The sequence below is a fragment of the Octopus sinensis genome, linkage group LG9 (genome assembly GCF_006345805.1).
Source record: "Octopus sinensis linkage group LG9, ASM634580v1, whole genome shotgun sequence".
Lineage (NCBI taxonomy): Eukaryota > Metazoa > Mollusca > Cephalopoda > Octopoda > Octopodidae > Octopus > Octopus sinensis.
In genome coordinates this window covers 2,922,926-2,950,302 of record NC_043005.1, presented here as the reverse complement: position 1 = coordinate 2,950,302, position 27,377 = coordinate 2,922,926, and the positions used below count along the sequence as shown (strand labels likewise).

The 27,377-nt window shown below is 39.9% G+C and overlaps 1 protein-coding gene across 2 annotated transcripts in view; it reads right to left on the bottom strand.

Moving 5' to 3' along the window:
- The window catches only part of LOC115215765, a 68,377-nt gene that overhangs the window by 40,841 nt on the left and 159 nt on the right, over positions 1 to 27,377 (bottom strand). The window contains exons 2-7 of one of the 2 annotated variants that reach the window (XM_036505723.1): positions 21,862 to 21,992; positions 20,093 to 21,066; positions 17,063 to 17,941; positions 14,956 to 15,176; positions 11,609 to 11,671; positions 11,313 to 11,446 (exon numbers count right to left, since the gene is read on the bottom strand). In XM_036505723.1, coding sequence (XP_036361616.1) covers positions 11,313 to 11,446; positions 11,609 to 11,671; positions 14,956 to 15,176; positions 17,063 to 17,941; positions 20,093 to 21,066; positions 21,862 to 21,992 — 2,402 coding nt within the window. Of the gene's footprint in view, positions 1 to 9,493; positions 11,447 to 11,608; positions 11,672 to 14,955; positions 15,177 to 17,062; positions 17,942 to 20,092; positions 21,067 to 21,861; positions 21,993 to 27,377 lie in introns of those variants that run through there. The other variant, XM_029785063.2, reaches the window with a different exon arrangement.

The following is a 27,377-nucleotide window of genomic DNA, read 5'->3' as shown; positions in this document are numbered from 1 at the left end:
AAAGGAAGGCACACACACACACACACGACGGGCGTCTTCCTGTGCCTGTCTACCAAATCCACTCACAAGGCTATAGATGAAGACACTTGCCCAATGAGCCACACAGTGGGACTGAACCTGGAACTATTTAGTTGGGAAGAAAGCTTCTAACTATCAAGAACATTTCGACCCACATCTCTAGATTATCAGCGAATAAGGAGATCTTTAGAAGAAATGAAAAATATTATAGCAATGTATTAGAAGAAGCAAGCTGTAAGGACGGATTGGTATGGAGCCGTGGGAATCAAACTGGGATGAATACAAACATCAATGGAATCCACAAAATAATTAATAAGCCAGGGAAAAATGAACTCAAAACCTCTGTAAGAGTATAGCAAGACCAAGAGAAAGGGGCTGGAAATAGTAACAGGGGAATTAACTGCAAAGAAATAACCTATCATCATCGTTGTTGTTTAACGTCCACTTTCCATGCTGGCATGGGTTGGACGGTTTGACTGAGGGCACCAGGCTCCAATTTGATCTGGCAAAGTTTCTACAGCTGGATGCCCTTCCTAATGCCAACCACTCCGAGAATGTAGTGGGGCTTTTTATGTGCCACTGGCATGAGGGTCAGTCAGGCGGCACTGACAACAGCCACGCTTGAATGGTGCTTTTTACATAATAATTATTGGCTTCAAATTTTGGTACAAAGCCACAAATTAGAGGGGAGGAGAAAAGTCAATTGCATCAACACCAATACATGACTGGTACATATTTTATCGACCTTGAGGGGATGAAAGGCAAAGTCAATCCTGACAGAATTTGAACTCAGAATGCAAAGACGGATGAAATGCCGCTAAGCATTTTGCCCAGTCCGCTAACGATTCTGCCAGCTGACCACCTTAAACCTATCAATGACGAACATGGTAAAGAAAATGCAGTGAAACACCATAGCGAAAACAATAGAATAAGCAAGAAGAGGCCAAAATAGGAATATGCTGAGTATGGATGATGTAAACTAGGATCCCAAACACCGCAGTAGAAAGAATTGCTCTGGTTGACCCTTAATAAGAATAGAGAAATCCAAAATAGAGTTGGTAAGTTGAAGATTACATAACGCAGTATTTGGTACACAAGTAACTTCTTATAATCTGGGGCAATTTTTTGCTGCTGTAGGGAACTGTTTTCTGACATTTAACAATTACCATAAAACCTTTAATAGACACAATATCAGATTGGCTGTCTCCACAAGCGACAATTTAGCACAAATTATAGTGGCACATAATACTAGGTGACTATCTGAACTCCAGAATGCAAGAGACAGCAATAAAGTAGCAGAAATAATATCAGGTTGAGTAAAAAGCAACGTTTTGAACCACAAAGAATTTGTAGCGAATTTTTTGCAGAGTTTTGAGCTTTTTTTAAACAGTTTTGAAATTGTCTGATAATAGAGACAGAGGTTTGCCCAAATGCATCAATAAATTAACATTAGAATAGCAATATGAAACATCTGCAAGAGAGACTGACAGGGACAAAGTACTGAAATGTCAGCATGATGCCAGGGCCAGTGAGGTCAACTTCGAGGAGGGAGATGAAGTGTGGCTGTCTTAATGCCCAGAGGAAAAAGGAACAGTTGCCAAAGCTGCAGAGTCCATTGGAGGAACTGTACACTGTGATGCATCACCTGTTCAATGTGACACACTGGATTTGAGGGTCGAGAGGTCTTGTGCTAAGATTGTGTATGTGAACTGTCTGTGGGCCTGGCCAGTTCAGCTGGGAACCCTCTTTTGATGAAGGTACTGGGGAGAATGAAGAAGAAGTGAAAGAGCAAGACAGTCACAGAGAGGAAGAAATGAAACAAGCAGAGAATCAAAAGACACCAGTGGGGGACCAAGAATCTCCTCAGAAGTGGTAAAGGAAGAGACCCCAGAAGTTTAAGGATTATTTCCTGTATGATTAATGTATTTAGGTTTAAGTTTTGGATGTTTATAAATGTCAGGTACTTTTCTTGGGTCAACAAAGGTCTAGGGAGGGGAGTAGTGTTATGAAGAAGAGAACAAGTTCTTCTTTGTGTTATGTCTCCAACACTGCCAAGACATTACCCTCAGACCGGTTGACAAAGGTGGAGCCGTAGTGGTATGGTCTGCTGACTTCTATAAGGCTAAAGTGCTCCACCAATTTCAAGACACCTCCTTCTATCACCATCTGCCCCCCCCCCGACCCATGTCAAACTACCAACAGATTGTATCTTGCACCAATTATTTCCTCCTCCCACCATCCCCAACCTTGTTGTCTGTACTCCACATGCTCTCACTATTTACTTCCTTCCCGAGATCCACAAGCCCGACAATTCTGGCCACCCCATCATGGCTTGCCCTACATGGATATTTACACTTCACCTTACATGGATATCCCTCACCCACTGTTATCCAAACTGCCCTTTCTTGTGCACAATTCATTGACTGTGCCTCAGCTTTCTCTCCCTGCACTGGTTTTCCCATTCATGACAGACCTTGATGTCCTTGTACAAGGGATTATTTTTCTGAGGCCAGCAAAGTACCTCCATTCACTTTTCCAGATGCACATATTCGTGCATATAACATCCTTTATATGCCAACCTCCATTTGAGTTTCAATGCGATGACATCGGATGAATTTGGTAGTCTTGGTAACGATGACACAACGGACTGCAGCTTGGATGGTACATTGATGGCTCTGCCAGAAATGGCTTTTTGCCCACCTTTGGACAGCCCCACAAGTTTCATGAATGGTCTCTGCTGACTGATCAAGTGTAGTTCTGGCAGCCTCAAATCTAGTTGTGGCAGTATCAGGAATTTTTAAAGGAACAGCATGAGACCTTTTGGTTTTCTCTTCTCTTAAATTCCGGCCTTCATCTAATATTCCCGTTCTTTTAGATTGATGTATAGGTGTATGTATATATATATAAGTATACTGTAAAGTGTTAATATGTATGTATAATATATAAGGGAGATAATCAGAGAAAGACTTGAAAGTCAACATAAGATTGTAATACTTCATGTAAAGTAAATATAAGAAATAATCCAGAATCCTTGTCTGGTACCGGATCGATCCCAAAATCTAATCAGTTCATGCCAGTCATGAGACCAAACATCCCTGAAAGTTTCATCTGAATTATCCAGCATTTCTTGAGATATCTTGTCCACAGACAAACAAACAAATGACCAGGACTGAAAACAATACCTCCACCTTAACGAAGGCAGAGGTAATAATAATCTAAGGATGGAATTTCATAAATATCTAAATGCATCACTACGCATGTTTCCATGTTGTTTGTGACTATAACCTGTATCCATTTGGATGATTACAATGTAATTTGTAATATCCATGGATATTACGGTAAGTCATTATTCATGCGTTCATTCCATTAGGTGTCCGTTCAATTTGATGGCTCTTCTTTGGAGGCATTCAGCATATGTAGTGGCATGAAGCAGGGCTGTGTACTTGCCCCCGACCCTGTCTGGCATCTTCTTAACAGTCATGCTGAAACACACATTTGGAATATCACCAAATGGTGTCTACCTTCACACCAGATCAGACGGTAAACTGTTTAGTCTGAAAGCAAACTACAGGGTTCGTCAGGTACTCATCAGAGAAATGATGTTTGCAGACAATGCAACACTGACAGTGCACTCTGGGGAGCAAATGCAGCACCTTGTGGACAAACTCTCAAAGGCCAGTCAGGAATTCAGCCTGGACCAATAAGTCAAGCACTGCCCCCCCCCCCCACTCCACTACAAGCTGGAGGTAGTCCATCAGTTCTTCTACCCTGACTCTACAATCTCTGAAGACCTCTTCCTGAACCCTGAGATCAGTAGGTGAATTGGACAGGAATCCTCCACATTTCCCAAGCTCACAAAGAGAGTCTGGGAGAACAGAAAACTGGCCACCGACACCAAGACTGATGTCTATAAGGCATACTTGCTCAGTACACTACTTTACGGCAGTGAGACATAGAGCCTCTACTTCAGACAGGAGCAGCATCTCAATCTTCATAATTTGAGATGCATCCTGGATATGAAGTGGACCGACCGCATCACCAACACTGAAGTCTCCAACCATGCCAGGACACCTGGTGTATTCACCTTGCTCCAGCACAGCACCACCTGCACTGACCCGGTCATATACATCACATGCTGGACGGGAGGATCCCAAAAGTCCTCCTGAATGGGGAATTGGTCATTGGCACAAGAGCATGAGGATGATCTCATCTTCATTTCAAGGACATCTGCAAGAGAGATATGAAATCATTTGATCTGGATGTCCTGGAGGAGGTCACAGATAATTGCCCATTTTGGAGACAAATATTGCGAAAGGGGATGAAGTGAGAGGAAGAAAAACAGGAACTTGCCAGCAGAGACAAAAGCACTCGGCTAAAGTTAAAACCGGTAGAGAGTTCCTTCAAATGCAGTCATTGTGTGACTGCCACTCCCCTGTGGGCCTCTACAGCCACAGCAGACGCTGCACCACCATCAGCAGCTGACACAATTTCTTCAGGTGCAGATCCAGGGTCTCTCGAGACTGACGGATGCCTACTATTACTACTACTGCTACTGCTACTACTACTACTACTACTCAATAAATCCAGTTGTCCTAAACAAGGTGCTATTATTTGCAAAAAAGTAACTCTGACCTTCCTAGAGACAAAATAGATATAATCTTCATGGTTAGAAACACCATGATAAAATATGAAAGCAAACTTTGGACTTGGTCTGATAGGGAGGTTTCATACAGCATAAAAATGGGGTCAAATGAATTAGCACAAGTAACAGATACAGTAGGAATATACTTATCATCAATAATAGAATGTTGGTACCTGAACTTAGGAGGAGGATTATATAGAGATGATGCATTATTTACACTGTATTAGAAGTAGTAATGTAGAAATAGGAAGATGTAAGAAAAACACTTATTAAATTCTTTAAAAACTGTGGACTGGAAATAGAAATCAGAGTTGTAAGATTCCTTGATGCAAAATTTAACCTCAAAGAAGAAAAGTTCGAACCGTTCCATTTGCAAAATGAAAGCTTGAACTATGTGAGTTGGGATCCAACAACCAAGAGTATATGTTGTGAAGTATCCCCAAGAAGTGTATCTAACAGAGTATCCAGGCTGTTTGCTGATGAAGGGGCATATTACAACTCAGCATTTGCTAGGGCAGGGTATAAAGATAGGGAAGGACACGTACAGAATAAAGTAGTTTCAATATGCAGACAATGTTATTAAGACTGGAGGTGATCCTATGAATAACCACAGAATATTAGGCCCTAAAAAAAAACATAAATGTAATAGGGACCTAAATAGAAAAATGCAGCCACAACACTAAGAAGAGTAGATATGAAAGAGAACCCAGGAAGCAGCAGAGTAGGGTAGAAGTGAAGGGACTGATAGGTGTAAATAGAAAGGGTAGCCATATAGAAGAAACAGATAAACTGTCACCTGGCTGTGTGTGATGTGGTTGGTTTAGCCAACTGAGGGCATTGTGTATAGATACATGCCACCTGTCATAAGACACAGCAAGATTTTAGGCAGTTCCTGACAAGTCCCGAAAGAAGCAAGACACAGTATCTCTTCGTTGTTGGAATTCACTTCCACCACATGGAAAATATATCGAATGGAAAAACACTGTAAAACCTAACAGTTTCTGGACTATTTGAACATTTACCATGTTCCACATTCTTCATCTCTTCTCCCATATTTATATATTATGCAGTATTGTGTGATGGACTTTTAATATGACGCATCCACATTTGTCTGGATTTGTAAATTCTATAACCAGGAGCTCATAATTTTTCTTATGTTTACCTGAGACTCTGGTACACCATATTTCAGAATGCTATCACCAATTCCTCCTGTAATAAATAATTTTCGTTTTGTTAAGACTTCTGAGAATTGTCTATTATTTTAGTGCTCATCCACAAAAAGAGTAACAAAACCAATAGAACCATTAAAAGAAATGGTAAAATATAAGGTTGTCCGGCAAGTTCTGAGTGTTTTCAAGCTGAATCTTTTAACGCTTCATTGAACACACCTGAAAGGTAACACAGGTAAGACTTTGGCATTGCTTGAAGTGGTGGTGCATCTCTTCTTTGTTCTTGATTAAAAACAGATTTATCCTTCATTCCGGATTCCCCTTTATTGACATTTGAAATGGAGAACCAAAAATTTCATATTCGCATTGTAATGCTTTTCTTTTTTAAAAAAGGAGAAAATGCTGCAACGATTTGCAAAAACATTTGTGAAGATTATGGTGATGATGATGCTGTGGGTGAATCAAGTGTTTGAAGGTGGTTTGCAAAATTTAAAGCTGGAGAGTTTAGCTTCGAAGAAGAACGTCGCAGTGGAAGACCTTCAAAATGGGATGAAGATGTTTTGAAGGTAAAAATCGAAGAAAACTCAAATATGACGAGAGAACTTGCAGAGGGGCTGGAAATTTCTAAAAGTATGGTTCAAGAACATCTAGTGAAGCTAGGATACATTTCTTGCTATAATGTATGAGTCCCTCACAAATTCTCGGAAAAGAATTGCTTGAACCAATATTCCATTTGTGATATGCTTTTGAAAAGGAATGAAAGTATGTCTTCTTTGAAACAACTTGTGACTGGAGATGAAAAATGGATTGTGTACCAAAAATGTAGTGCACAAAAGATCCTGGAGTTTGTGTAAGGAACACCCAAAACAGCAACCAAAGACAATATCCATGCCAGAAAAGCTATGCTTTGTGTTTGGTGGGATCATAAAGGCATTATTTATTATGAGATTCTGCCACAAAACCAGACCATTAATTCTGGTGTGTACAATCATCAAGTGGCTAATTTGAACCAAAAAAAATCAATGAACTGAGACCAGAAGCTGCCAACAGGAAAGGGGCAGTGTTCCAACAAGACAATGCCTAACCACGTGTGTCTTTGGCTACCCAAATAAAGTTACATAAATTCGGCTGGAATCTCTTACTCCTTCCACCAAATTCTCCTGATATCGCACCACCTCATTACCATTTGTTTTTGCCGCTACAGAACTCATTGCAAGGAAAAACATTTAACAATTTAGACGGAATTAAGATGCATCTAGATAACATTTTTTTCTTCAAAACCAGTGAAATTTTATACTGATGGAATATTCAAATTGCCTGACGGATGCGGAAAGGTCGTTAATAATAATGGAAATTAACGAATTAAGTTGGGTATTTAAGAAAATCCTGAACACAACTGGCCTTAATATCAAAGTTGTAGAAAAGACAGGTAGGACTATCAAATCAGTATTATGTAGATCATATCCATTTGATAGAATCACGTGTCAAAATAATTGTGCAGTATGTTCTACAAACCCAGATGTGAACTGCAGAAAGAAAAACACTGTACACCAGATTAAGTGCCAAGAAGGGAGCTTGCGCGACTAACCCAGAGTCATACATAGGTGAGACTTCTAGGAGCATCAATGATAGGTTCAAAGAACACCTGGACAACTACATTGAAAAAATAAACCAGACTCTATCATCTATCAGCATGCTGTAGACTGTCACAAGGGCTCCTTGGGGAGACTTAGGTTAGGCATCTTATCCACACATCCCACTGATGCAATGCTGAGACAAGTCACTGAAGCTGTCTGTATATAGGAATACAAACCCACAATTGGGGTGACCAATCGGGAGTACCTATCTATAATCACCCCTTTCTTTCATTTACAGGTAGAAATCCTTACATACATGTTGAGGTGCATAATACTGAAATACATATATGTAGATATATACAGCCTAGGCCAAAAGTATTAGGCCAGCCCAATGTTTTGGGGTTCTGCTACCTCAATGTTAATGAAACTCGTGCACATGGTAGATTATGAAATATATATTAGTTTTAATATCTGGTTGACCCTCCTTTAGCATCAATTACTACTTGTATATATGCAACCAATTATGAGTAAGACCAATGTCCAAGATTAACTTACGTTTCCTTGATTATTTCGGAATTTTATACTAAAATATATTGTAGATAGAGTTAATTAACAGTAAAATGCCTAAAACAAGGGAGTTGAGCAAGTGTGCGCGAGGTCAAATCATAGCACATCATGAAGATTGTTCAGAAGATGAAATGGTCTCAATGTGCACTTCAGAGAGACAATACAAAGAACTGGCAGAAAAAAAGGTCACATCACCTCGTGATGATAGATCCATCATCTGTCAGTTGCTCAGAAAGAGAAGGAAAACATCTTCGGAACTCTGTGCAGACTTCAACAAGGCAAATACTTCACAAATATCAACCAGAACTGTCAGAGAAGGCTTGTAGAGTACAGTCTGAAAGGCTGTAAAGCTAGGAAGAAGCCATGGGTTTCTGAAGCGAATATGGAAAAATGTCTTCATTGGGCCAAAAACCACTCAAATTGAACCAGTGAGCAATGGTCAAAAGTCATATGGTCTGATGGAAGTAACTATGAGGTAAGATAGTACATGTATTCAATCAACATATAAACTTAATGTTAATGGTTTCTTGCCCAAAATATATAAAAAAGTCATCCAACATAAAGCTAATATTATTTTTCATGTTTTTACTCGGGTTTTCGGTACATCAGGTGTAACTTTTGTGTGTCGCAGGGTTGGGGAAGCATTTAAGGCTGAATGTCTGGTAACAACTGAGAAACATGGGGGTGGTTCTATCATGGTGCGGGCCTGCCACAGGACCCAGAGAAATGTTTCTATATCAGAGAAGGATGAATTCAGCTACTTATGCTTCTACTTTATCGGATGCTTTAAAGCCATCAATTGCTAAACTGCATCCAGGAGTTTCAGAAAACAGTGTCGTCTTTCAACAAGACAATGCTCCATGTCATACAGCAATGGAAAATTGTCAATGGCTTGAGGCACATGACAAGAGGATGCCAATATGGGACAATGGTTGTTCAGTTTAGATTAGAGGAGGAGGCAAGGAGGTTGGCGGGTAAAACAGTAAAGATGGAGGAAATGGTCCTTTTACCCACGTATCTTGGATGAAGGACTTCCAAGATAAGGGCAGAAGGAATTCCGCCTGATATAAATGTGGCTTGGGTTGCGGCAGCCGTCCTCATTAGAAGTGAAGAGGAAGTGGCTGTCCTCCAGGCCACGGAAACGGAAGATTTAAAGGGAAGTCGCTTGAACTTATCATTCAGACCGAGGAAAAACATCTGGAAAATTTGGCAGAGACAGAATCATTGGGAGAGATAGTTCTAAGAGTATGGGTGGAGGGCAGAATCCCACACTGCTTTAAATGTGGCCAAAAGGGCCACTTTAGAGTGCACTGCCCTCTACAGAGGAAAACAACAGAAGACGGAGGAGGAAAAGTAAGAAATACAGATGGAAGGAAGGAAAGAACAAGGAGGATGAATGGACGGTGAGCGAGAATAAAAGGAAATAGTCTGTGTGACGTGGGACCCCAGATCAACTCCACCCCGCCCAAGACCACTCAGACACCAAACCCACCCACCCCCTCTCCCCACAGGAAAAAAAAGAAGAAAGAACAAACACCACAAAATATAAAAGACTCCTCTCCCGGTGAAAAAGGTTATGTGTATATGGAGGAGAGAGTGTTGTCACTCAGCGATGGAGAAAAAGGAAAGACTAGATTAAAGACTAGAGAGGACTCAGGACTCAGAGGTGGTGAGTGGTGTTACTCAGAGTGGGGTGAGTGACACACTTCTCATATTCTCATATTCTCAAGTTATCATTCATGTATCATTATTTAAATATTTTGATTTTAATGTTTTTCATGTCCATTTTCATGTGTCATTCATAGCATCCATCATATTTTAATTTTTATTGTTAAATGTCCCCACATGTGTTGTAGTGTCCCCTCTGTGTAATGCCTTTATGGCAATTTAAAAGAAATAAAGCAGCTTGCTTCCCAAGGAAAAAATTGCACTTATGTTCCGCCGGGAAGTAAAACAGATGAAAAGAAAAATGCGATGAGTAACATCTCCGTTCATTTTCCACATACAAAAGTATTTCGTTATTGTTTTCACGGCAGCCTATTTGCTGAGATTGAGGTCTTCTAAAGGATTTTACACATGTCTGCGAGTGCTGCAGTTCTTTCTACAAGAATTACGCCCTTCGGACGGATTTACCTATGTTTCCAAGTATTGCTGTTAGAGTTTCCCCTGTAATATGAAGGGAATAAAAATTAAAACCCCAAAAAAGGTGACAAAATGCAATGAACGAAGAGAAGGCCACTTGAAAATGGGGAACTTTATACACACTGCTTCTTTTCAAACACACACAACCTTAGAAACCCATTTATACCCTGGACAACAAAGTCTTTTACTTTTCCACTACTCTCAGCTGGTTGGAGATTTTAGCAACAGAAACAACATTCAAATATATTACCTATTTAGGCACTGTCATGGTATTAGCTGTCAGAAGTGAAAGTAGAAAAATCATTCCATAAATTTTGTTGATCCGGTAACATTTGCCACAACCAACCACATAGAATGTTTATGGAAGCATGTGAAGAATTGCAACAAAAGAGAAAATGGAACCGCCCGAAATTTACTTCAATCCCATCTCATTGAATTCATGTGGTGTTATGAATTTAAGGACGAAATATTCGGAAAGTTATTGGAACAAATTCGACATCAATATGCATGCATGTGAAACATTACAGAGCATAAGTATCTACAGAGCATAAGTATCACATTTATTTTTAGACTTAACTTCAAACTTCATTTGTTTTATATTTTGATAAATTCTCTCTGTTGAAAATTATATTTTTATATTTTAAATAATTTGCAATTTCAGAAAATATATTAAATTTGGGTTTTCTAATTTGATAAATTCTATGGAAACAAATGAAGGTGGATGAGTGACGTCACACTTTTTTTACTTTCCTCCCGACAGCTAATTCCGTGGTGGTGCCGTTTATTTTTTTCATGGCTGTGACATTTGTTTTCAGACATCTTTATAACACAGACACAAATGAGAAAGGGAATGAGAGAGAGAAACAGCATGAGGGTGGAGAGGCTAAACAGCTAAACTCTTGGTCATCAAGTGAAATATTTCTTCAAGACATTGTTTAATCTTAAGAAGAAGGCGGTACATAACTTTGCTTGTTCCAGTTTATTCTTACTGAGAATGACCTTCACCCCTGACTTCATAATCACTTCAAGACTGGAAAAGTTAGCATTTAGGAAAAACATCCAAAAACAAACACAATAATTGGGGGAAAAAAAAAAAGATTTGATGTAAAATATAAATATGTGAAATTAAATGCAAAACTACAACAGGAAAAAAAAAAAAACAAAAAGTGTAAATAAATAAGTTTGTGTCAAGAATACAAATCTGATGTTATGATGAAATCAAGGTTCCTTGACTTTAGATACGTCAATAAAACTCTGGTCATGATTTTACTGTTGACCATTTCTGTAGAGTTCAGATCTTCCTGGATTGATTTCACTTCTTCTGTTATTATCTGAAGAGGGAAACAAACACAACTCCTGAAACACTGTGGGGTAACAATTAATGTGCCAAAGTCATGTGGGGTAAAAAAAAGTACCTAGCTTATTATAGGATAACAATAAAAGAACACAAGTCTTTAGGGGGTTAACAATAAAAGTATGTTTTATCCTCTCACCTCCATCTCTTGACCAAACTTGGAACAGTCCAATGTCACAGTTGGCTTAGCAGACAGCAATTTCTGTTCAAATATCAAAAGCAAAAATAAAACAGAAACCAAAGAAAATTTCAGACTAATTAAAATTTACAATCGTTATGTACTTAAAAGCATTTGAGAGACTTTTTTGTTAACCTTTTAGTATTTAAACTGGCCATCATATCAAATGCAAAGATTCTACTTGTTTTATGTTTGAACTGGACAGATCCACCCTCTCACGTCTAATCGACCAAGTCATCTTAAAAATAAACAATCACATCAAAATCACAAAGCAATGACATAATGAATGATTAATTAAAACTATCCGAGCGTGATCGTTGGTTCCTGTGCCAGTGGAACATAAAAAGCACCATTCAAGCATGATCGTTGCCAGCGTTGCCTTAGTGGCACGTGAAAATCAACATTCCGGTGTGGTTGTTGCCAGTGCCACCGGACTGGCTCCTGTGCAGGTAGCATGTAAAAAAAAACACCTTTTGAGCATGGTCATTGCCAGAACAGCCTGACTGGTCCTCGTGCCATGGCACGTAAAAGCATCCACTACACTCTTGGAGTGGTTGGCATTAGGAAGGGCATCCAACTGTAGAAACTATGCCAGATCAAGACTGGAACCTGGTGCAGCCTTCTGGTTCGCCAGTCCCCAGTCAAACCGTCCAACCCATGCCAGCATGGAAAGCAGATGTTAAATGACAAACGACGACAGATTAATCTGAATGTTGAAGGATTAAAGAAATTGGAGCCTCGTTTAGCTTGATAATTTAATCAATTTAGATTTTTGAAATTTGAAATATTAAAAAAAAAAAAGAAGTTATATTTCATATAGGGGAATCCTGCTCGCCAGGAGGTGGGCATCGAACAAGGATGGCAAAATGCCTTGTTTAATACAAAAGGGATTTAAAACTGTAAGTTTGTCCAAAAACAGTGAGAAACATAAGAATTATAAGGACATCAGCTAGCTTTCGTTTCCTCAATCTTGTGGGGTAAGCCGATTACATTGACTCAATGCTCAACTGGTACTTATTTCATCGACTCCGAAAGAGATGAAAGCCAAAACCGACCTTGGTGGAATCTGAACTGAGAACGTAGAGATGGATAAAATGCTTAGCAGCAGTTTGTCCTGCATGATAATGATTTTCTGCCAGCTTGCTGCTTTTGTTTTCTCCTTAAAAAGGGGATGAAGGTCCCCAAATTTCTTGGGGATTGAGATTGGATTGGTCAGTTTGAGAAGCAGAGTTCTAAAAGACTGGATTTATGAAGGCTCTTTGGTCACAGGAGAAATTGAACACAGTATGGCAAGTTTAAGTTTTTATAGTCCTGCTCCTAATTAACTGATTCAGTGAGTTATTTCTACTCTGCAGGCCCAAGCTACAGCAATGTAGGTGAATTGAAATTTTGTGTCTTGGCCACAGACAGAAATGTTGTGGTGACATGATGTGGGCCTCTAGCTTTGTGGTTGCTTGGAAAGCTATCAGATTATGCTGGAGTTCATACGGAGAGAGACCATCATCATCATTAAATGTTTGCCTTCCATATTGGAATGAGTTGGATGGTCTTTGACAGGAACCGATGGGACCAAAGACTACATCATGCTCTGATGTGTCTGCTGTGGGGATGGTTTCTATGGCTGGGTGATGTCCTTCCTAACACCAACCGCTTTACAGTGTGGACCGACTGCTGTTTTTGTGCCACCAACACAAGTGGCAGGGTGCCATGTGCCTTGCAAGACAAAAAAAATCCTTATCTGATGAATGAGTTTACATTAGCAAGGGAACAGCTTTGTGGTAGTAAATGAGGGGATGAAAATATGAGAGGAGAGGCCAGAGGTTTCTTGCTGAGGAGGAGGAGGAGGTTGAGAGAGAGAGAGTTTAATCCTGGAAGACAACCCCCACAAGTGCTGAAGGTATGATAAAATGCATCCTGTCTATGCTGCAAGGAAATAACAATAACCCTTTCCACTAGAAGCACAAGGCCGGAAATGTAGAGGGTGCAGAACTGGTCCTTATTTTATTGGATTTGAAAGGATGAAAGGTGAAGATGACCACGCCAAAGATTGAACCCTGATCATAAATAGGCAGAAGTCACTAGACCTTTTTTTCCCAGCACACTAATGATTCTACCAGCTCAATACCTTAGTAATAATAATAATAATAATAATAACAATGATAATGCAACAATAACAAGTGACGAAGGACATTGACATGTGATGACCCTTTCTGCTGGAACAGACCATATCCATCTACATGAGTATAGGAAAACAAATGAAACTTAGGTAATTAGTTTGTTTCTTACATCAATTTTTTCATGCCAGCATGGGTCAGATGAACACATGCTACTGAAGCAATTTCTTTTGACAGTAGAAGACAATTGTCCAAGATGTTGTACAGTGGGACTGAACCTGAAACCGCATGGCTGCAAGGTCAACTTCTCAAACCATCCAACCATGCTGCTGTGTACATCTACTCCACGCCAAAGCAGAGACTGTCACTCAGTGCAGTTCTTGGACACATTGAATCCTGCAAAACCATCCAACCCAGACGTTAGAAGAAAGTGATAAAATACATATTTGCCATCCATAGAGGCCATGTCTGTCTCTTCCCTTTGTGTTTCTCTCTTGCTAGGCTTTAACTCCATGTGTCCTCAGGTACTCAAGCTAGGGTTTAGGGGCTTTCTTTTTGTGTATGAACATGTTTCATACTTAATGCAGCATACTGAGGGGACCCTCGTCCACGTGTTGCTCTCTCTGGTAACACTAGTTTTTCTAGTGTGAGCAAAAGTGGGAAGTAGATTCGCTTTGCTTCATCTCATCCTGTTACTATAGCAACAGGAATGCTCTTATACTGAATTCTTCATCGTTTCCAAAATAAACTGGAATGATTACCTCAATTGAAATATGGCAATGAAAGAGTTAAAAGATGAGAAGCTAACCATTCTAAACAGCAGTATGTGGCACCAAACAAAGGAATTGAAATGGCAGAGTCGTTAGCATATTGGCATGGCAACAACTCTGCCATCTGCAGTCATAGTCTGTCTCTACATTCTGAATTCAGATTCTGCTGAGGTCGACTTTGCTTTTCATTCTTTTGGGATTGATAAAGTAAGTACCAACTGAGCAGTGGGGGGGGGTCATCAATGGAATCGACTCATGCCTGTCCCCTCCGCAAAGTTGCTGGCCTTGTGTCAACATTTGAAAGCAATGTTACAGTAACAGTTTCTAGACTTTTATAAAGCAGTGCACACACACACACACACAAATCCTAGTGTTTCTATCACCTCTCTTTAGTAATAATAAATTAAATCTTAGTTTCCCTTACCATAAGTCGAAGTAAGATGGCATGGACAGTTTCAGCTACGACCCCTTGGCTGGAGGCTTGGATCTCTAGGATGTATTTAACATCATCCTGCTGATGGACAGCAATAATAAGCTGACCACAATCAGTTGAGCTGAGCGTCACCGAGGAGTCTGTCACACCACATGACACCACCTCCATCTTGGTCAGTAAATCTTTGAGAAGACAGGATTGATGAGTGGAATCTTTTGGAAGAGAAATTATGATGAACAGGAAATATATAAATTATTGATGGTTACAAGAAAGAAAAGTGAAGGTGCTGTGATGGTCACGGTCAAATGGTGTAAAGTGCTGTATTGACAAAGGAAGGCAGATATGGACTAAGAAAGGGTAAGATTAGATCTCAAAATGTTGGAATTCAAAGATGACAATCTTATACCAAATGGGTTTATCCATTCAATCTAAAAGACTGGGTCTCAACACAACGAGGATGTTCAGCCATACCAAAGAAAATGGTCAGGGCTTGGGGCCGTCTTCTGACTTACCAATCCCTGTCAAACCATCCAACCAATCATGATGATGATATCTACCCAGCTTTGATCCATGGTACTGGAATGGTTTGTTAATTTATAATTTCTACACAAAATATAACAAAGTGCTGAGTATAATTACTAATTTAAATTAATCCTGGTCAGAAAAAAAGTGAAATCAGCCAGAGAAGAGTTTGAACCCAGGCTCAACAAGACACCTCCTCAAAAACTACGGGGCATCATAGATACATGTATGTATATACACATACAAACACTAAACCTTAATGGTATGTCGCTGGTACAGTGGAATCTCTTGGTTTGATGCCAACCCAATATAAAACAATCTGATGGCCTCCACCTCTTACTTGTTGATATTAAACTATTATCATTAAATCTCAAAAACACACGACTGCCAGGTTGTCTTTCCATCAGACAATTCCAGTAACAGTGGACACATTGCAAATCATGCTTCCAGAATCTAATGCTGGACTCAACACGAAATTCTTCAAGGTGGCAGTGGTGCTGCACCGGTCAGGTCTTTGGGAGATTCAGACAAACAGCAAGTATTTCGTTTCGGATTTTAAAAATCTCCTTTTTCTAATACACACCTAGTGTGTGTGTGTGTGTGTGTGTGTGTGGTGTGTGTGTGTGTATATACATATTTACATATATATATGGATGGATGGAGATATAGACAGGCACACAACTAAAAGAAGTGTTTGTGATGTGAATTTCTGTGCAGCATTTTAAACAAATCTAAAAAAAAAAATTCTTTGCCTTCAAGAAATAAACTAAAAAATAAAGTCATCATCATCATCGTTTAACGTCTGCTTTCCATGCTGGCATGGGTTGGACGATTAGACTGAGGTCTGGTGAACCAGACTCCAATCTGATCTGGCAGAGTTTCTACAGCTGGATGCCCTTCCTAACGCCAACCACTCCGTGAGTGTAGTGGGTGCTTTTATGTGCCACCAGCACGAGGGCCAGTCTGGTGGTACTAGCAACAGCCACACTCAAATGGTGCTTTTTATGTGCCACCTGCACAGGAGCCAGTCTGGTGGTACTAGCAACAGCCACACTCAAATGGTGCTTTTTATGTGCCACCTGCACAGGAGCCAGTCTGGTGGTACTAGCAACAGCCACACTCAAATGGTGCTTTTTATGTGCCACCTGCACAGGAGCCAGACCAGCGCCACTGGCAATGACCTTGCTCGAATGATTTTGTTTTTTTTAATTTGGTAAAATTTTTTAGAAGTAAATAAAATTTATTCAATTTGATATTTTCTATGTATCTGATGGATTAGCACAATGGTGATTTGGAGATTAAACAGTCCAAAGATAGCGGAAGGACAAAATGTTATAACTACGAAAAGGAAGTTCCTTCATAGAACAGGAACCAATGTTAGAGGCAACACAGAATATAGCAGAAGTGGAACTGGTTCCATAATGTGTGAGGGGCAAAAACATGGCCAATGTGAAATGTCTAAAGGTTCAGAATATAAACTGTATCTGCTAAACAGGAAGGATGGGGGGGGGGGGAGACAAAGGATAAATCATGTAAAAAAGAAAACAGGTAAATAAATTGGAATCTAAATGTTTACCTGTACAGCTGTGGTCAAAAAAGGAATTCTTAAGAGAAGCAGGAATATCAATTGCATGAGTGAACAACTGTTCCGATTCCAGAACAAGGTCCTTTTGGGGGTCAGAGAAAGTTGCATATATGGGTTTGTCACAGGCAATTTTTTGTACTTTTTTAGTTAAAGAAGGAGATTTAACACTTGAAATAGAATGGATTTTGGATTCTTTCCTTTCCAAAGGTAAAACAAATGATAAGAAATCAGTGTTTCCTTTAAAGACAGGAATAGCCATTCCCTTTGAGAGCTGGGTTTCTAAATATCTAGAAATGTCATTTGGAGAATCTAGATAAAATTTACAAAATGGTAAGTTAAAGACAAGCCAAACAGAAACATGAATTCTTGTATCTGATGGTGCCATGATGTTTAGAATAATGTCAATCAGAGCAGATTCTTCAGGTTTTAAACCATTGGCAAGAGATAAGGTTTTAACTAATGTCTGGCAAGTCGTATGATTATTTTTTTGGTATTTTCGAGATGGAACAGCTTCCATGAGAAACGACCAGTCAGGTGTGAAGGTCAGTTTTCTGTTAGTGACCGCACATCGGAGGATTGTCTGTCCGTAGATGTCTTTAAAGACGGTCAGTTTACACTGGACATTGCTGGACACAAACTGGTCCCGTGTCAGGTGAGTGCCAGTTACTAACTGAGAAATTACATGGGATTGAGCTTCCAGAATCTCTGAAGCTCTTTTAATATTCTTATTGACATTTTCCACTTGAGAAAGCAGCTGAGAAACAGAGTTTTCTTCTTGTTTGAGTTTTGCGTTCATGTTGAATCCCTCTTTGGATACAGACAGGCTATAGGACTGGCCATGGTTGGATAGACACAACAATTTGTGGTCATCTGGAGAATGAAAAAAAAAAAATGTGACAGTTTCAAAATATTAAATCAAATAGAATGATGATGATGATGATGATGATGGGTGGTAGAAGTTACAATGCTGTGAGGAGGGAGGTGAGTGTTAGTTAGAGGTAAGTATGGAAAAGAAGTCTAAAGCAATGATGAAATTGTTAACAACTGGCAAGAAAACTGAAGTGAATTCTCTAAATTCATGGGATAGGTATGTGCCACTTATTTCCTTTAACTCCCTTTTTTGTAATTATGCAAATTATTGTCCAGAATTGTTTTTAGGATTCTTGTAGAAATCTCTGTTTACAGATTGGGCAGATTTTAGATGACTAAGAGGTCTAATAAAACATGTCTCTAATTAACTCCCTTGCTTGCTGCCAAGGATTAGATTCCCTATGTAAAAGGTCACTGGTTGCTTCTTTGCACTTTTGGGGTGCAACTTGGGTGCAACTCAATTTCCTTTCTTTTTGTTTCCAGAAACTACCAGTCAGGAACGAAAAGCAAGTTTAGAAATATATATCATTCTTTATTCTCTTATTCAACAAGGAAACACGATGGTATACTGGTATCCATTCTTACAACAATTCAGCAGCAATAGATACGTTAAATCCCAAGCGTCTGGGACAGGAGAATAGGTTGATCACACGTATGAAAATACGTCCTTTCTCTTCGATAGCTGTGCCTCAAGTCATTCTGCTCACTGCTGCTATGCGTCTGCCTGTACCCTTTTTAGGGGAACGCCACATCATCATTCCCTTCTTCCAGTCTTCGCGCATGCGTGAGAGGGCACTTACCCTCTGCCTTTCTAGAAGGCTCCAAACCCCGCACGCGCGAACTGAAGTGGCGTTGCGCGCGCGCTGTTGGATAGCGTCACTACACCTACTACGAGCATAAAAATTGTTTTGTGAATTTAAAAAAAAATCATCTCCCCCCCCCCTTTGAAATTTTCAAACATTGAGGGAAATTTCAATTCCTTTAGAGTTTTTCAGGTTATGCCTGAGTATATGACCATCACCCCAAACCATGTTATTGGTCCACTTCTCTTCTCTACCATGTGATACGGCTTTACAAAGGCTTCCTCTCATTTATCTACAATATTCTGAATAAAGAAAAGCACGTCCGAGCGTGGGGTGCAACCAGCCCCCTTATGAGTACCCCTCATTCACTGGACTATAAACTTTGCTTGCGAAGACCTAAGTGAAATCAAAATCGCTGACGTGGCCGATGACATTAACGCCTGATTGGCACCCGTGCCAGGGACATGGACTGGCTCCCGTGCCAGTGGCACGTAAAAAGCACCATTCGAGCATGGTTGTTGCCAGCGTCGCCTTACCGGCACATGTGCCAGTGGCACGTGAAAAACAACACTCGAGTGTGGTCATTGCCAGTGTCGCCTGACTGGCCCTTGTGCCATGGCACATAAAAGTATCCACTACACTCTTGGAGTGGTTGGCATTAGGAAAGGCATCCAACTGTAGAAACTTTGCCAGATCAATTTGGAGCCTGGTGCAGTCTTCTGGCTCACCAGTCCTCAGTCAAACCGTCCAACCCATGCCAAATGGAAAGCGGATGTTAAACGGTGATGATGATGATACCTGAAAACAACAACAAAAAAATCTGGAGCATTAAAAGCAAAAACATCAGCAAACAAGTGAAATAACACGTTTGAGTTAAGAGGTGGCCGTGTGGTAAGCAGTTTTACTTCCCAATCATATGGTTCCAAGTTCAGTCCCACTGCATGGCATCTTGAGCAAGTGTATTCTACTGTAGCCGTGAGTTAACCAAAAGCTTGTGCATGGATTTGGTAGAAGAAAACTGAAAGAAGCCCATTATATATGTGTATTCCATCACCACTTAACCTGTGCTGATGTGTTTACGTCCCTGTAACTTAGTGGTTTGGCAAAGGAGACAAATGGAATTATTGGGCATAAAAAAACTAAGTACTGGAGTTGATCCTTTTGACTCAAATTCTTCAGGGTGGGGCATGGCTGCAGTCTAAAGACTGAAACAAGATAAAAAAAAAATATTAAAATGGTTGCCGGAACCAATGAGATTAGATCCCTCATCTCTTGCCATCCCTAAATCACACCAAAAACGAAGAATAAAACAACCAAAGAGAGATAAATAACAAAGATAAAAGCTCACCTTTTAGCTGAAGAACTGCTAAGGTAGAAATGGCAGACAAGGATGCAACGTGTTTGGTGGTTTGGCTGATTCCTTCGTTATAATTAAGGTCAAGTTGGATGACCTTTTTCCTAGTAGCATAAACTAATTGATAGGGTTCAACTCCCAGACAACAATCTGATATTGGAGAGTCTTCTAAATGAATTGTCTCAAGAACTTTGAGCCGATTTTTGAAGTTACTTGGTGGAGAAAATAGAAAACATTTGCCATTTTGAGCAGCCAGGAATAGGCACGGAAGATTCTGGGCAACACTTGTTGGTGCTGCAGGCGATTGGGAATTAGGCATTGTTTCAGTTGGCAGGTCACTAGTAGATTGTCTCTGGAGATAAATAAGACATACTTTGATGATGGGAGCATTGAGGTTACAAAGGACAGACAAGGGGCAACCCATGGAATTTTGTTGGGGCTTCCACTGTTTAAGAGAAAAATGGTAAACAAACCCAGAAGGCATGGTTAGTAATATCACAGCTGAATGTAAGAGACTAGCTTCAGCACCAAATAAGGAAGTGAAGACTAACAATGGAAGTTGGATGGTTTGAGAGCAGCGAACTGAAGAACTGGAAGAAGAAGTGACTAGATAAAGATTCATGTGTTTGTCACACGACTGACTGTCATAAATCTGTAGAGGGATAGATTTAGTTAGGCAGGGCACAATGGGAGCAGCAGGGGCCTGTCTTTGAGAAGCGGAGGCTAGATCTTCTTTTTGGTAGACATTTACAGTGCAGACATCGTTAGTAATGGAAGAGACAATAATGAGATCAATGAAAACACACAAAGCAGTGGAATCAGGAACCAGTTGTAAAAGAGAATCCTGTGGTCGAATAAAGGAAGTTGGTTCTGTATTTTGTTGGAAGTTGAAGTCTGAAGGTTTTGGTAACAAAGCATCAAAAATGGACTCATTTGCTTCTTCAACTGCAGACGTTTCTGCAACGGACCTTTTACAAAACAGAAGAAAAATGAAATCAATTTGAGAAGAAAAATGTTATTAATTTATCTTTTCCATATTTAATTTATGAGGTTGGTGGGGGTGAGGGTGTTTGAATTGTTAAATTTATTATTTTACAGAACTTTCATCACAATCAAATGGAAATTGTAGTTGTGGCTGTTACCAGAGCTGGTGGCACGCGAGAAGCACCATTCATTCATATGTGGGTTGCTGCCAGAAACGCCTGACTGGCTCCCCATGCTGGTGGCATGTAAAAAGCACCATCCGAATGTGGCTGATGCCAGTGCCGCCTGACTGGCTCCCGTGCCAGTGGCACATAAAAAGCACCCATTAAACTCTCAGAGTGGTTGGTGTTAGGAAGGCCCTCCAGCTGCAGAAATATTGCCAGATCAGATTGGAGCCTGGTGCAGCCTTCTGGCTCTCCAGTCCTCAGTGAAACTGTCCAACCCATGCCAGCATGGAAAGCAGAGGTTACACAACGATGATGATTTTTATTGTAAAGTCTGTATTTGGTTTGTTATCAGATTTCCTGTTTATAAAGTTGTCTTTAGTTATTTTACCATGTGAGCAAGATCTTATTCTGTTGAGACTGGACATGCTAGAAACAGCAACCAAATCTTGCTCATACCACACCCTACCATCTTAAATAAATGAAGAATACATTAGGAATTATAGTCCTAAATACACTATGGGCAAAAACCGATGGGATGGCTATGACTAGAATCCAGTCACAGGAGTGTAGAGTAAGGGCTGACCTAAGACTATGTAAAAGACAAGAACTTACTTGGAAATGGTTTGTTCAAAGATTCTGTAGAGGTGACCCGAGATTGAGACAACCCATAAAAGCCAGTGGCAGCAATTGGGAGCAGCTTCAAGGGTAAAATCGGAAACAGTTTCCACAAATGAAAATATGTGCTTTAAAAGAATGAAACAAGAGAGAGATACAATAAATCATATTTTTATTAGGAAGTACAAAAGAAATTCTTAAGATTAATAAATTAGTTTGTTGTTTCCTCCTTTCAATCCACCCAGAATTGCACCCGGCTCACTCTAACCAGTCTTCATTGAATCTATTAGTTGCTCCTTCTCTCCTTTTGTCTCCGTGTAAAACTGCCCCCCACTCTCTGTTACTGTTATGGCTCTGCAGTCATACTTAGTATTATTGCTTAGTTAATTAATCAGTCAATTAACTATATATAACAAATTAATTTATTTATCTATACGTTGTAGCATTGCTTGTACTAATGCTAGCATACAACACCCACCTCCAATAGAGGTGACAATAATTAACCAGGATGCCAGCGCCGTCTTGACTGGCTCCTGTGAAAAGCACAATCCGATCATGGTCGATGCCAGCCCCCTCTGGCCCCTATGCCGGTGGCATGTAAAAAGCACCCACTACACTTTCAGAGTGGTTGGTGTTGGGAAGGGCATCCAGCTGTAGAAACACTACCAGGTGCGCCCTCCTGGTTTCCCAGACCCCAGTCGAACCATCCAACCCATGCCAGTGTGGAAAACAGATGATGATGATGATGATAGCTATTTCCTCTTTGCTTGTATAACACTCACTTCCAGTGGAGGGGGAAAGTGTGATGGGAGATTAAATGTGAGGACATGTCCATTGGCAAATGCTCATTAGAACCTTCTCTTCAGATGCCCAAAGCTGCTGGTCTCCCTCCCCATGACACCTCCATCCTCCCCTTACATTCCTTCAGGGCTGGCACTGTCAATGTAGGTACATTGGAAGGTATGTCTGGTGAGATTGTTGAGATGCTTGTTGAGATGAGTGTTGCATCCAAGAAGTAAGGTGGGCAAAGCTACAGTCAGGTTCCTCATAGGTATAAATTCTTCTGGGAGGGCAATAGTGATAGGGAAGGAGGTGTGGACATACTTCTAGCAGAGAAATGGGCCAGTAAGGTGATTGAGGTAGTCAGAGTATGCGAAAGAGTAAAGCTTAGACTAATTTTGCAGAGTAGCACAGCAACAACCATCTTTGCCCCGCCACCAACTGGGTCTGCCAAACGAACGAAAGGACCACTTCTATGACATGTCTGGCTCAAAGACGAATTACAGTGACCTTACCTTCATGGCTGGTGATTTCAATGGAATGTTGGGCAACAGCCAGGTATCTTCCATGGTGCAACATGGGGGCCATGGAATTGGTTCCCAAAATGAGGAGAGAATAAGGCTACTGGAGTTCTGTGATGCAAATAACCAAATGATCTGCAGCATCAACTTCAAGAAACCAACCTGTTACTAGATAACTTATAAATCGGATGATCATGCAAGCCATATCAATTACATTCTCACCAGAAAGTCACACTCATGGTTGCTCATGAATGCGAAGATCTTCCCTAGTGAAGAATGTAGTCCACAGCATAGATTAGGCGTCAGTGACTTCAGACTAGAGTTAAGAAGGGTTGGCAATGAGTAATGGATTCAGTGTACAAGTAGGAGTTCACCAAGGATTGGTCCTCAGCACCCTCGTTTATCATAGTCCCCAAGGCAATAACAGAAGAATTGTATGCTGATGACCTTGTTCTTATAGACGAATCACTATCAGAACTAGAGAAGAAATTTAAGATGTGAAAGGTCTGAAATCGAAAGGCCTTAGCAAAGATCAAAGTTTTAGTAAGTAGGAAAGCAGACAAATTCCTTCAGGGAGATGGCCCTGCCTAATATGTAGAAAAGGTGTAGATAGAAACTCCATAAGAGGTGCAGCAGTATCAGAGGAAGGTTAACTGGGAAAATGGCTTTTGTGTGTGGTAGGTGCATGGGGACAACAAACACTAAAAATGTACAGAAAATAGATTCCATCAAATGCCAGGGAAAAAAAATTAGAAGTAGTTGATAGCTTCCATTACCTAGGTGACCAAGTCAGGTCAGCAGTGGAGGAGGATACTCTGAGAGCGGAGCTGTTAGAATAAGAAGAGGCTGGGTAAAGTTTAGAGAGTTTCTACCTTTGTTGATAAGAAAAGGCCTCTCCCTCAGAGTGAAGGGCAGATGTACGATGCCTGTGTGTGAACAGCCATGCTACATCACAGAGAAAGATGGGCTGTGATTGCAGAGGACATGCAAAGGCTTCGAAGAAATGAAGCTAGCATGCTTTGCTGGATGTGCAATGTCAGTGTGCACAAACAGCAGAGTATAAGCATCTTGAGAAAAAAATTGGACATAAGAGGCATCAGATGTGGTGCGCAAGAGAGAAGACTGCACTGGTATAGTCATGTGATGCATATGGATGAAGACGGCTGTGTGAAGAAGTACTGATCTTTAACTGTAGCGGGAGCCTGTGGAAGCGGTAGATGCAGGAAGACGTGGGATGAGGTGGTGAAGCATGATTTTCAGATGTTTGGTCTCTTGGAGGTGATGACAAGGGACCAAGACCTTTGGTGAATGGCTGTGCTTGAGACAATATGTGAAACCAAGTAAAATTGAATTGTGGCCCATGCCAGTGACATGTAAAAGACACCCATTACACACTTGGAGTGGTTAGGGTTAAGAAGGGCATCCAGCTGTAGAAACCAAGTCAAATGAGACTGGGGCCTGGCACAGCTCTTTGCCTACTGCTCCCATTCAAACTGTCCAATGATGATGAATGTGGCGTGATTAGAGAGAAATTTCAGTTTGTCAAATTGACCAATATGGTTACAGACTAAACTGGAATAAATGTGGTTCAATAAACAATTCCTTAGATTGAAATAAAACCTCAAATTTGTAGAGAAATACAGGGTGGTTGAATACACCTCTGTACATACCTTAGACATATACTAAGCTTTACTGTTTATTTAAGTCTTTCTCTGTCTCTAACCAATGCATTAAATTGTTCTAAGACTGACTATTTGGTTTAGTAGTTCCTTCATGAGAAGACTTTTGGTTTAAGCATCCCTCATAGCTGTCAAAAACAATTTTTTTTTTTAATTTTCAGAAAATGTTAGCAAATTCATGTTCTTACACATGGTAATTAACACGATTATGCAGAAATCAATCACTTATTTTTCGTGTGATTTAAGTCTGATTTAGCTGTTGTTTTTAGCACACCTCACGACCACCTGATATCTTCCTCGCTTCTTTGCCACTGACATGTATTGATGTTTCTCAATATTTTTCCCTCCATAAACACATTTAATGGTCTTTTGCTTGTATTTAAGCAAAAAGTTTGGACTCTCTGTATTTTAAATTGATTAAAAGAAAAACATTCCAAAAAGAGTGGAATATTTAGAATTTATGGGGGGGGGTGAGGTTAAAAAAAATTTTTTTTTTTTCATAATCGTATGAATTCTCGTGTGTAGAACACAAAATCGCAAAAATTTTTTGAAAATTCACAAAAATAAGAAAAATTATGAAGGGGTACAAGAGATGATTGAAGCAAAATTCCGCCCTTCATGCTAATTCCAAGAATCCTAGAAAAGCGCCTCATTTTCAAAACTGAAGGGTTTTTGTAGAATTCTGTTAAAATCAAATCTGAGCAAGTTGGTGTTGCACGGATGAGAGAAGTCCTTCTTTGGAGAGAGAGAAAGCATTTTACTACATTGCCGTTTCCCCTAGAATTGAACACATTTAGAATATATCCAACGAATTTCTTGGCGAATAATATCACATTTAGAATAAACAAAAATGCCGTATAAACACAAACTATAAAATTAACATATACTGAATACAAATAATGCTTTCGGAAAGACTTCTGCCCACCCCCCACAATTTTCTCCCAAATTTGTTTGTTAAAAAAAATAATTTTTTTGCCCAAAACTCCCGTTTTCCAATGTGGAGGTCCCGGTCTGCCTTTTTACGCATGTTTAGTATAACAAAAAAAAAAAAAAAATTCTTAAAAAATTTTTTTACAAAGAATTTTGGAATTTTTCTTCAGATTCATAATCTCCGTATTTTTCCGCACATTTACGGGAAAAAAATCCCTGAAAAAGTAAAAAATGAAGGTGGGGTGGTAATTTTAAAATGTCGATTTTTGCCAATTTATTAGCAGATTCGTATTTCCCGTAACCAAAAAAAGGGGGGGGGTCGAAAAAAAGTGTGGTTTGTGGGGGACGGGCGGAAGTCTTGTCATGTTTTCTGATTTAGAGGGAAGTGGGGGGTGGAAATGAAAATGTCTTATTTCGATAATGCTCAATAGTTTTACAAAATTAAATTAGAAAATTGGAGGGTGGGATTAAACGAAATCATTGATCACAGTTTTTGTTGTGTTTGCAGTATTTCGACTGCGTAAGGTTGAAAGGCAAAGCTGCACTCGGCGGGGTTAGAACTAAAAATGTAGGGCTGGGACAAATACCGCAAAAGTTTGTTCTATGCTCCACCGATTGACGTTAAGAAAACCTATTTCTTTTACTACCCACAAAGGGCTAAACACAGACCGCCGAAAGAATGAAAGGCAAAGTCGACCTCGGCGGAATTTGAACTCAGAACGTAGCGGCAGACGAAATACTGCTAAGCATTTCGCCCGGCGTGCTAACGCTTCTGCCAGCTCGCCGACGTTAAGAAAACCAGTTCAGGGGACAAGCGAGGGGAGGTCACTCTACTAAAATATCACTGAACCAATACCAGTGATCTCCCTTACTTCCGAAGCCAGAAATCTGAACAAAAAAAAAAACGGATTAAAACATATTTTGTCATTTAACTCAAGATTTTGTATGAAAATTGGTATTTTTTAAAACAATTCAAACATTTCGGAAGACATTACAGCATTTGAAACTCAGTTTCCCGTATTTACTTAGTTTCGTCTTCAAAGTCTAAATCTTAAAAGTGTTGAGTTACAAAGTTTAAAAAAAGAAAGAAAAAAAGTAAGAAAACCGGGAAAAATAAACTCAAACACAATAACAGATAATAATGGAAGCGTTAGAAACTAAACCGTTTTTCTGACATGTCTAAAGCTTCGTGAAAACAAAACAGTGACGATTGCAGCTTGGAAGGTGTTTATTTAAGAAACACACAAAAACCGTTGGATTCACTTCAACATTTAAATTTAATTTGTCAAAATATTTCCGTCGCTTTCAGACCGCGACCTCTTCACTGACAAACCTTCGTGCTGCATTTGAGAAAGTAACAGTTCATGATATATATATATATATATATATATATATATGTACATATGTAACTCCGCCGAGGTCGACTTTGCCTTTCATCCTTTCGGGGTCGATGAATTAAGTACCAGTTACGCACTGGGGTCGATATAATTGAGTTAATCCCTTTGTCTGTCCTTGTCTGTCCCCTCTGTGTTTAGCCCCTTGTGGCTAATAAAGAAACAGATATTTACGTTTGTGTGTAAGAGTAACGAAAAAGTGAAAATCA